This window comes from Chiloscyllium plagiosum, unplaced genomic scaffold, assembly GCF_037043375.1.
Source record: "Chiloscyllium plagiosum isolate Xiang-an unplaced genomic scaffold, Cpla_swu_hap1 HiC_scaffold_29, whole genome shotgun sequence".
NCBI classification, from domain to species: domain Eukaryota; kingdom Metazoa; phylum Chordata; class Chondrichthyes; order Orectolobiformes; family Hemiscylliidae; genus Chiloscyllium; species Chiloscyllium plagiosum.
In genome coordinates this window covers 19635076-19646104 of record NW_028270167.1, presented here as the reverse complement: position 1 = coordinate 19646104, position 11029 = coordinate 19635076, and the positions used below count along the sequence as shown (strand labels likewise).

General features: G+C 46.3%; 1 protein-coding gene across 12 annotated transcripts in view; it reads left to right on the top strand.

The window, feature by feature from the left end:
- The first annotated feature begins 4018 nt into the window (after window positions 1-4018).
- ncam1a (neural cell adhesion molecule 1a) overlaps window positions 4019-11029 on the top strand; it is a 511684-nt gene continuing 504673 nt past the window's right edge. For 6 of the 12 annotated variants that reach the window (XM_087976401.1, XM_043676728.2, XM_043676727.2 and 3 more), the window contains exon 1: window positions 4019-4206. In XM_087976401.1, coding sequence (XP_087832527.1) covers window positions 4155-4206 — 52 coding nt within the window. In that variant the 5' untranslated portion in view covers window positions 4019-4154. The remainder of the gene's footprint in view (window positions 4207-11029) is intronic. The other 6 variants (XM_043676737.2, XM_043676732.2, XM_087976403.1 and 3 more) reach the window with 2 other exon arrangements.

Genomic DNA, 11029 nt, shown 5'->3' with positions numbered 1-11029 from the left:
AGTGGAAACCTGCAAAATAATTCTTCAGAGTTGATAGCCACAGTCAAAATTCTTGCTTTATCAATGCTTTATCAGATTGTTTAAAGGACTTGTGTTGCCTGGTGAATTGGCAAAACAACTTACCAAGTAATAGAGTGGAAAACACTGATACAATTAATAACATGATATCAACCTTAGCTGAGAAATAGTACTCTTCCCTAAACGTTAGAAAATCATAAGATTAATTTAAGACCCACTCCAGAGCCCTGAAGATAAATCTTGTTCTGAAGAAGAGTTGTATTGGACTCAAAACATTAACTCTATTTTTCTCTGCACAGTGTTTAGCATGATAGTCATAGAGTCATAGCAATAGAAATATACAGCATAGTATCAGACCCGTCAGTCCAACTTGTCCATGCTGACCAGGTATCCTAACCTAATCAAGTCCCTTTTATGAGCACTTGGCCCATATCCCTCTAAACCCTTCCCATTCATATACCCATCCAGATGCCTTTTAAATGTTGTAATTGTACCAGCCTCTACCACTTCCTCTGGCAGCTCATTCCATACATGAGGAAAAGTTTCTCTTTAGGTCCCTTTTATATCTTTTCCCTCTCACCCTACTCCTCGGCCCTCTAGTTCTGGACTCCCCCAAACCAGAGAAAAGACCTTGTCTATTATCCTATCATGCCCCTCATGCTTTTATAAACCTCTATAAGGTCACCCTTCAGCCTCCGACACTCCAGGGAAATCAGCTCCAGCCTATTTGGTTGGTACAAAAGCACTGTAGTGCCACCCGTACTCATCCATCACATTAGACTCATTGATCAACATGTCAGTTTGAATGGAGGCATCAAAGCATGGTACGTCTCCATATCCCTCCCAAAACCTTTTTGTTAATTTGAGTAAGTATGTTTGTTGATGCTTTCCCATAAGATGTTTTAGCGTGGTATTCGCTTATACCAGATTCTTGCCCGAAGATTTAAAGAGGCCTCCCAACAGTTGTCTGTGGTTTGTAGCTCCATGGTCACCTTTTCTGCATTGGGCCCTGTGACTGCAAACTGTTTGCTGGTGACTACACTGGGTTTCACATGCAGCAGTTTGGGAATCCCTGTTCTAGGTGGTAAAGGGTGTAAATTTAGAAGATGCTGTTGAAGGAGCCTTAGTGAGATGCTGCAGTATCTCTTGTTTCTGGTACACACAGCTGCTACTTGGCATTAGTGATGGAAGGGGTGAAGGTTTAGGTTGGTGGATGAAGTTTAAATCAGGTTGGCCTCTTTGTCCTGAATGGTGATGAGCTTCTGAGTTTGTAAGAGCATTACACATCCAGGCAAGTGGTGGGCAGGCTTTGAGATTCAAAGGTATGTTACTTACAGCAGAAGTCCTAGGCTTTGACACCTTCTTGTAGCCACAATAAACTGAACTGGCTGGTTCAGTTCAGTCTCCGATCAATGATAAGGATGTTGAGAGTGGAAGATTCAGAGATGGTTTAAGGTTTTTGTGAAGATCTGTAGCTCGGGAGCTGTTTGGATTTGTTACTGGTCTGTTTGCTGAGCTGGTAGGTTTGTTGGCAGATGTTTCGTCCCCTTTCTAGGTGACACCATCAGTGCTATGTTGTCTCCTGTAAGCACTGCTATACTGTCCCACTTTGAATTGATGTGGTTTTGTTTGAGCTGTTTCCAATTTATTGTCGGTTCCAGTTTTCCCATTGTAGCAGCAACTGCGCTAAGTACTATGTAGGACAAACAGGCAGGCAGCTAGCAACCCGCATCCATGAACACCAACTAGCAACCAAACGACACAACCAACTGCCCCTGGAATCCATACATATGGTCAACAAAACCATGAGTTTGATTGGGACAACACAATGATACAAGGACAGACTAAACAAAGAACAGCAAGGGAATTCCTGGAAGCGTGGAACTCATCCTCAGACTTCATCAACAAACACATTCACCTGGACCTAATATATAAACCGGTGCAAGGGAAACACCACAACTGACACTAAACCAGATACAGCTCAAACAGAACCACATCAGTTCAAAGCAGGACAGTACAGCAGCGCTTCACAGGAGGCAACACAGCACTGATGATGTCACCTCGAAAGGGGACAAAATGTCTGGCAGATAACCTACCAGCTTGGGAAACGGATCAACAACGAATCCATTCAGAGATAGTAATGCCACTGAATGTCAAAGGGAGACAGTTAGATTTCCTTTTGCTGGACATTGTCATTGTCTGGTGTTTGCGTGCTGCAAATATTATTTGCCCCACTCATCATCCCAAGCTGAATGCTATCAAAAACTTCCTGCCTATGGACGCTAACTTCTTCAGCAAATGAAGGGTTTCAAATTGGATTAAATGTTGTCTGAATATCAGTAAACCGTCTATGGTCTATGGAGGAATGATGAAACTGAAGATGGTTAGATCAAGAACACAACCCTGAGGATCGCTCGCAGTGATGTCCTGGGACTTGATTTTATCTCCAATAACCAAAATCATCCTCCTTTCATTAAGTGCAACTCCAACCAGTGGGTGAGATTTCTCCTGATTTCCATTGACTTCAATTTTGCTTCAGTTCATCTGCCTTGATGTCAAGGGCAGTCATTTTCACCTCACTTCTTGTGTACACTTTTTTTGTTTATGTTTGGACCAAGATTGTAATGTAGGTACTGTTTGATAGGACTCTCAAAAATACCTTCAATCACTTTTTGGATGGTCTACATTAGACTGATGGAGCTGTAATTGGTGAGGATGGATTTGTTCTGCTCTCGACCTACTGGCCTCTGATTCTGGGTTCAAAGTTTTTGAGTGTGAGTTCAAAAATCAAAATTCACAATCCAATGCATTACTGGGAGAGTGTTGCACTGTCGGAGAATGATGCATTAAACTGAGGCTCCATTTGCCCTCTTAGACAGATGTGAGAGATTCCATGACACTACCTTCAAAGATATCCCTGCTCTTTTGGCCAACATTTATCCTCATTGTAGACTGGATTATTTGATTGTAACCACCGTGCTGTCTGTGCAAATTTGCTGTGCACACGTTGCCTGTCATGATGTCCACATGGAGAAAGTGAGGACTGCAGATGCTGGAGATCAGAGCTGAAAATGTGTTGCTGGAAAAGCGCAGCAGGTCAGGCAGCATCCAAGGAACAGGAGAATCGACGTTTCGGGCATAAGCCCTTCCTGAAGAAGGGCTTATGCCTGAAACGTCGATTCTCCTGTTCCTTGGATGCTGCCTGACATGATGTCCACATGACAACAAAAAGCACTTCAGCAAATTGCGGCAAAGCATTCTGAACTGCCTAGTGATTTCAGAGATGTTGATTCCATGCAAGTTAAAGTTTGAGACGTCCAGTGGTGGTGAAAAGAACTCCATAAGTGAAACCCAGAGGGAAAACCCAACACAAACTGCTAAGGAGACAGACTGGCTGGACTTGTTTTACATCCAGGCTGACCCAGGTTGGAAATGGGTTCCATTCTTGGGTCCACTTGCAAGTCAACTCATATGCAAGTTGGACCACAATTCAGGACAATATAAGAGAGCAGTTCATAACTACATTTACATGTGGAATCTTTAAAATTAAGATAAACAAAGTCCTATATGGGATTGCATTCGTAAGAAGGAGCATTTGCAAGTCAGAAATTTGTAAAGCAGGGACCCACTGTCCTTCAACATGGAGCTCCACTGCAATTCCAAGTTTTCAATTTGCAGTACATTTCTTTCCCCCCCCGGGAAAATTCTTCCTCTCCCTTGCCTTCCAACTCTGGGGGAAAACCTTCTGACACTTGCTGCGATTGGGGAAGAGGGTGGTGGTCATACAGTGCACCTCCAGGAGTAAATCTCGGGATCCAGGGCTTCAGGAATGTCCAAGGGGAGGGCGGAGGAAGACAGATCGAGGATACTTAAAGGTGGGAGGGGGTGGTGGTGGGGGTGCGGGACTACTTTCGGAGTGTGGCAGCTCGGCGGGAGGATACGGCGTGGATTAAAGGAGGGCGGTGTGATTAGGTGGAGGCAGAAGCGACTCGCGAGCAGCGTGTGCGGGGATTGCCGTCTCGGATCCCAGCAGCAGCAGCAGCAACAGAGAGAGAGAGAGACACACACAGAGAGGGAGCAGCGGATTGAAAAGCACCAGCCACTTACCTCCAACAGCCAAATTCCAAGCACCAACAATGTTACAAACCAGGATTTTCCTAATCGGGCTACTCTTTATTAGCACCACAGGTACGATTTACCAGCCTTTCCTCCCCCAGCTACTCACTGTAAAAGAAAGTAGATTGCAAGTATTGCAAAGGTTACAGTTGTTACCAAACGTAGTAATTCCTTCGCAGAAACAACAGTGCAATGTTTCATTATAATCTCCTGCAAATGCAGATTTTTTTTTGTTCAGTCAGTTCTGTGCTTGATTTGTTTTATAAAAGCTGCAAGAAATTTTGGATTATAGGTAGCAGTTCTGCTGCATTGATATCAAGGCAGTGATTTCTTTGTTCTGGTGGTATTCAGTAAGGTGAAATATTTGTGTGTAATGATTTTCCTCGCTCGTGTGAAAAAAAAATCTGCCCTCATCCTCCTAAATAAATGACAGATTTCTTGAGTAACCAGTGGTCTGTTGCAGCAAAATCTGTGAAATGTGTTTTATTTCCTTTCTCCGTTTCGTGGCTCCGTTTTTGATGTTAATTACAGATTTTAAACATTGAATTGCTATCTCGAATAAGAAAACACAGTGCAAATAAGGAGCTGGAATCTGTCTCCAGCAGGAGGTGCTGAATGAACAAGTCTGTGCCTTTTTTTTAATTGGAACCTTTTGTATGTTTCATCTGATGTATCCATTTTTATGCCATTTAAAAATGAAACATGGGTTTAAAGAAATGGATGGGTTATTTTTCTGCAGTGGTTCTATTATTCCCAGTAAACGGGATAGACACTTCTGGCTCTGGTATAAACTACTGCCTATTTGTAAGGTCTGGGACAATAGGCTGCGTTGCTTTTTTCAGTGTGACATGTTCAAAGAGGGAGACGGGTGAAAAATAAAACAAGGGATGAAATTGAAGTGTAATGCAGTTCCTCTATTCAAACTGTGTTCCCGTTATACCTTTGGGCGGGAAACCGTTATCTTTTTATTCGCTGTTTCTCTTCTGGTACGATCCTTTTTTTTTTAAAAGAAAGATCGATCCAAATGATGCCTTTTTTTTAAAAAAAGACTACGGTTTAACTGGTCTTGGAAAAGGGGCGATGTGCATTTTATTTTGGAAAGGTATCTGGTTTTGAACTGGGACATGGTGGGTCTCACTGGGTGACGCAAGTGCGAATTAAATAGGGTAAAACAAATCATTTTTTGGTGTCGTGGGATTTGTGGGGAGACGGTGTTGATTGCAAATTTCCACAGGGTTTCCAGCCAGCGTTTTGCTAATCCCCCTTTTTCGCTGTCGAGCGCAGCGTTGTCTTCCTTCAACACTCACTCTCTCCTCTGTTCCATCAGAGTGACACAATGTTACTGAGGATTTAAAGATTAATAAATCGGCGACTGGTCCCCTGATGACCGGAGGAGCGCTGCTATCCGCCTCTTTCAGAGAGAAAGCCGCTCTAAGGTTGGATTGAGTGCTGTCCAAATCTCTCTCTCTCTCTCCCTCTTACCCCCCCTTCCCCAGCGGCTTATAAACGCTAGAGCCAAACAAAATAAATAATTAGATTCGAAGGAAGCTCGTTTCTAAATCTCCTTTCTTGGATTGCGTCCAGAAAAATTCCCAAACACAATAAAAAAGAGCCGGGTGGCTGCAATCAGGAGTGAAATCGCATCTTTAATTGGAGGAAAACATTGTTCTATTGACAAGAGGATGCCAATTTCTTGCCACTTCCCCCTGGGTTGATACTGCAATTACCCCCAATGTTTGAAAAGCTCCAACTAACAGTTTCTGCGTTGCATGTCGGAGTCCTTTGTTGTTTTACAGACTCGGGGCTTCGATGTTTGTAGACACGGGTCCCAGTGGAGTTTGAAAGGGGCGTTGATTTATCTGGGGGAAGAAACACTGAGACGTGTGAAGCGCTGACTTGTTCTCATTCTCCACCGAGCCCGGATTCTTACCGCTTTTTGGGCTGGGATGTCTTTAATCGGTTTAATTTTTACAGAATTGTAAAAAAGCGCATGACAATTCCATGCAGATTGCATTAAATAATCAACTCCTCATCAAAAGAAAGGGGACGGGAGGCATTTTCCTTGTTTAAAGTGTCTCACTTATGCGGGGTGAAATTTATAAATCTTCGCCCCCTCGTCAACATTAGACTTTAAACCAAAAAAAATCAGACGTGTTCCAGTTCAGGCCGGTATCTCTATCCTCTCAGTATTTCCCTGGGTCCAGGTACTCCCTCTGTCTCTCTCTCTATCGCTGTCTCTCTGTCTCTCTCTATCTCTCCTTCTGTCTCTCTCTGTGTGTGTCTCTCTCTATCTCTGTCTTCTGTCTGTCTGTCTCTCTCTCTATCTGTCTGTCTGTCTCTCTCTATCTCTCTTTCTGTCTCTCTCTCTCTGTGTCTCTCTCTATCTCTGTCTGTCTGTCTCTCTCTGTGTGTGTCTCTCTCTCTATCTCTGTCTTCGGTCTGTCTCTCTCTCTATCTGTCTGTCTCTTGCCCCACCACAATAAAGGGAAGCAGAGTCAATACAAATGGAACAGCTCGCTCCCCAGGCCGCAAACTCTTTGCCTTTTGGATGAGATGTCTTCTAATGAAGTGAATATAGGGGTTTTGCATTTGCTGTCCACCCTCAGTCTCAGAGAGAAGTTTTTGTGTGTGTGTGTATATATATTTAAAAGGGGGGAATCAGGGACCGTGGAAGAGGAAGACGAGTCGCTTTCAGCTCTGGGGAATAAAGCAGCTCTGATGCAGTGTTTCCACCAGACTCTCCAGACAGTGTTGGAGAGACCCGGTGGGGGAAAACCCAGACTCTGCGACTCCATCTGCTCTCAGTGACAGTGGGAGCCTCCCTGACTGGGGAATGAGAGATTTCTTGGGGGAGTGGACGGTGGTGGGTTCAGAGATGAACGGCTCCTGTCTGCACTCTCCCTGTCTCTCACAGAGATGACACGCGAAAGAGACAGGGAAAGGGTTATCTTTTGGAGAGGGGGAGTGGGGGTTATAAAGGCATGAAAGGTTTATCTTTTTTGTCGAGACAGCTTTAGAAGCGAGAGGTGCTTTTTCTTTAAAAAATGCAAGTGGCTCGTTCGAGGACGAAAATAAACGTTTGCAACCCGAGATGCATTTTTGAAATGGGAGTAGGGACTGAAGATGAAACGGCCGTGCAGATAAATATAGTGGCGATATTGCAGTGCGGGGTGTGGGGCTGTGGTTGAGGTGGAGCTCAGAGGGAAAGGCGTGTTCAGCGTTAGCTGTCCTCGCTGTAAAGCGAAATCCCAACACGGTGCTGGCTGGAGACTGTCTCTGTAAGTGCCCAATGTCAGCGTCAGGGCGTTACTGTGATATTCCCCAGTGGGTGGGCACATGGCCATGACTGTGATATACCCCAGTGGGTGGGCACATGGCCATGACTGTGTTATACCCCAGTGAGTGGGCACATAGCCATTATTGTGTTATACCCCAGTGGTTGGGCACATAGCCATTATTGTGTTATACCCCAGGGAATGGGCACATGGCCATGACTGTGATATACCCCAGTGGGTGGGCACATGGCCACTACTGTGTTACACCCCAGTGAGTGGGCACATGGCCATTATTGTGATATACCCCAGTGGGTGGGCACATGGCCTTGACTGTGCTATACCCCAGGGAATGGGCACTTGGCCATGATTGTGTTCTACCCCAGTGGGTGGGCACATGGCCATTATTGTGTTATACCCTAGTGGGTGGGCACATGGACATGACTGTGTTATACCCCAGTGAGTGGGCACATGGCCATTATTGTGTTATACCCTAGTGGGTGGGCACATGGACATGACTGTGTTATACCCCAATGGGTGGGCACATAGCCATTATTGTGTTATACCCCAGGGAATGGGCACATGGCCATGACTGTGATATACCCCAGTGGGTGGGCACATGGACATGACTATGTTATACCCCAGTGGGTGGGCACATGGCCATTACTGTGTTACACCCCAGTGAGTGGGCACATGGCCATTATTGTGTTATACCCCAATGGTTGGGCACATGGCCATTACTGTGTTACACCCCAGTGAGTGGGCACATGGCCATTATTATGTTATACCCTAGTGGGTGGGCACATGGCCATTACTGTGTTACACCCCAGTGAGTGGGCACATGGCCATTATTGTGTTATACCCTAGTGGGTGGGCACATGGACATGACTGTGTTATACCCCAGTGGGTGGGCACATGGCCACTACTGTGTTACACCCCAGTGAGTGGGCAACTGACCATTATTGTGATATACCCCAGTGGGTGGGCACATGGTCTTGACTGTGCTATACCCCAGGGAATGGGCACTTGGCCATGATTGTGTTCTACCCCAGGGAATGGGCACATGGCCATGACTGTGTTATACCCCAGTGGGTGGGCACATGGACATGACTGTGTTACATCCTGATGGATGGGCACATGGCCATTACTGTGTTATATCCCCGTTGGTGGGCACATGGCCATGACTGTGATATACCACAGGGAATGGGCACATGACCATGTCTGTGTTATACCCCAGGGAATGGGCACATGGCCATGACTGTGATATACCCCAGTGGGTGGGCACATGGCCTTGACTGTGATATACCACAGTGTGTGGACACATGGCCATTGCTGTGATATACTTCAGGGAATGGGCACATCACAATTGCTGTGATATACCCCAATGAATGGGCACATACCCATGACTGTGATACACCCCAATGAATGGGCACATACCCATGACTGTGATATACCCCAATGAATGGGCACATACCCATGACTGTGATATACCCCAATGAATGGGCAAATTCCCATGACTGTGATATACCCCAATGAATGGGCAAATGCCCATGGCTGTGATATACCCCAGTGAGTGGGCACATGCCCATGACTGTGATATAGCCTAGTCGGTGAACACATGCCCATAACTGAGATAGACCCCAATGAATGGGCACATGGCTATGTCTGTGTTATACTCAGGGAATGGGCACATGGCAATTGCTGTGATATACCACTGTGTGTGGGCACATGCCCATTACTGTGCCATCCCCAGTGGGTGGGCACATGGCCATTACTGTGATATCCCCCAGGGAATGGGCACATGGCCATTACTATGATATATACTAGTCGGTGGATACATGGCCATGACTGTGATATACTCCAGTGTGTGGGCACATGGCCAATACTGTGATATACCTCAGTGAATGGACACATTGCCATGACTGTGATATACCCCAGTGGGTGGGCACATGGCCATGACTGTGATATACCCCAGTGGGTGGGCACATGGCCATGACTGTGATATACCCCAATGGGTGGATACTGGCCATTACTGTGTCATATCCCAATGAATGGGCACATGTCCATCACTGTGATATACCCCAGGGAATGGGCACATTGCCATGACTGTATCATACCCCAATAAATGGACACATGTCCACCACTGTAATATATGCCAGTGGGTGGGCACATGGCCATTACTGTGATATACTCCAGTGGGTGGGCACATGGCCATTACTGTGATATACTCCAGTGGGTGGGCACATGGCCATGACTGTGATATACCCCAGTGGGTGGGCACATTGCCATTACTGTGTTATACCCCAGTGGGTGGGCACATGGCCATGACTGTGATATACTCCAGTGGGTGGGCACATGGCCATTACTGTGATATACTCCAGTGGGTGGGCACATGGCCATGACTGTGTTATACCCCAATGAATGGGCACATGGCATGACTGTGATATACCCCAGTGGGTGGGCACATGGACATTACTGTGACGTCCCCCAGTGGGTGGGCACTTGGCCATTATTGTGATGTCCCCCAGTGGGTGGGCACATGGCCATGACTGTGATATCCCCCAGGGAATGGGCACATGGCCATGACTGTGTTATACCCCAGTGGATGGGCACATGGCCATGATGGTGATAAACCCCAATGAATGGGCACATGGCCATGACTGTGACCATTACTGTAATAAACCCCAATGAATGGGCTCATGGCCAGATTGTGATATACCCCAATGAATGGGCTCATGGTCATGATGGTGATAAACCCTAATGAATGGGCTCATGGCCATTATTGTGATATACCCCAATGAATGGGCACATTGCCATGACTGTGATATACTCCAGGGAATGGGCACTGGACCATGACTGTGTTATACCCCAGGGAATGGGCACATGGCCATGACTGTGATATACCACAGTGCGTGGGCACATGGCCATTACTGTGACATCCCCAGTGGGTGGGCACATGGCCATTACTGTGATATCCCCCAGGAAATGGGCACATGGCCATTGCTATGATATACACTAGTCGGTGGGCACATGGCCATGACTGTGTAATACTCCAGGGAATGGGCACATGGCCATGTCTGTGTTATACCCCAATGAATGGGCAGATGGCCATTACAGTGTTATACTCCAGGGAATGGGCACATGGCCATGACTGTGATATACCCCAGGGAATGGGCACATGGCCATGTCTGTGATATACCCCAATGAATGGGCACATGGCCAATACTGTGATATACCCCAGTAAATGGGCACCGTGCCATGACTGTGACAGACCCCAATGAATGGGCACATGGCTATAACTGTGATGTACCCCAGTGGGTGGGCACAGTGGCATGCAAATGTGTAAAGGACAATGACTGCTAACATGGGATCTTTATTTGCCTCTGATATCACCGCTGCACGCAGTGTTAAATCAGACACATAGGCTTCACATCTGACAGGATGTTGTGGGCCATGCTTTATCTGCTGGGTAGTTACACAGAAACAAAGAAGATAGGAGCAGGAGGTGGCCATTTGGCCCTTTGAGCTTGTTCCGCATTCATCGCGATCACGGCTGATCGTCCAACTCAACAGCCTAATCCTAGTTTCTGCCCATAACGTTTGATCCCATTTACCCCAATTAC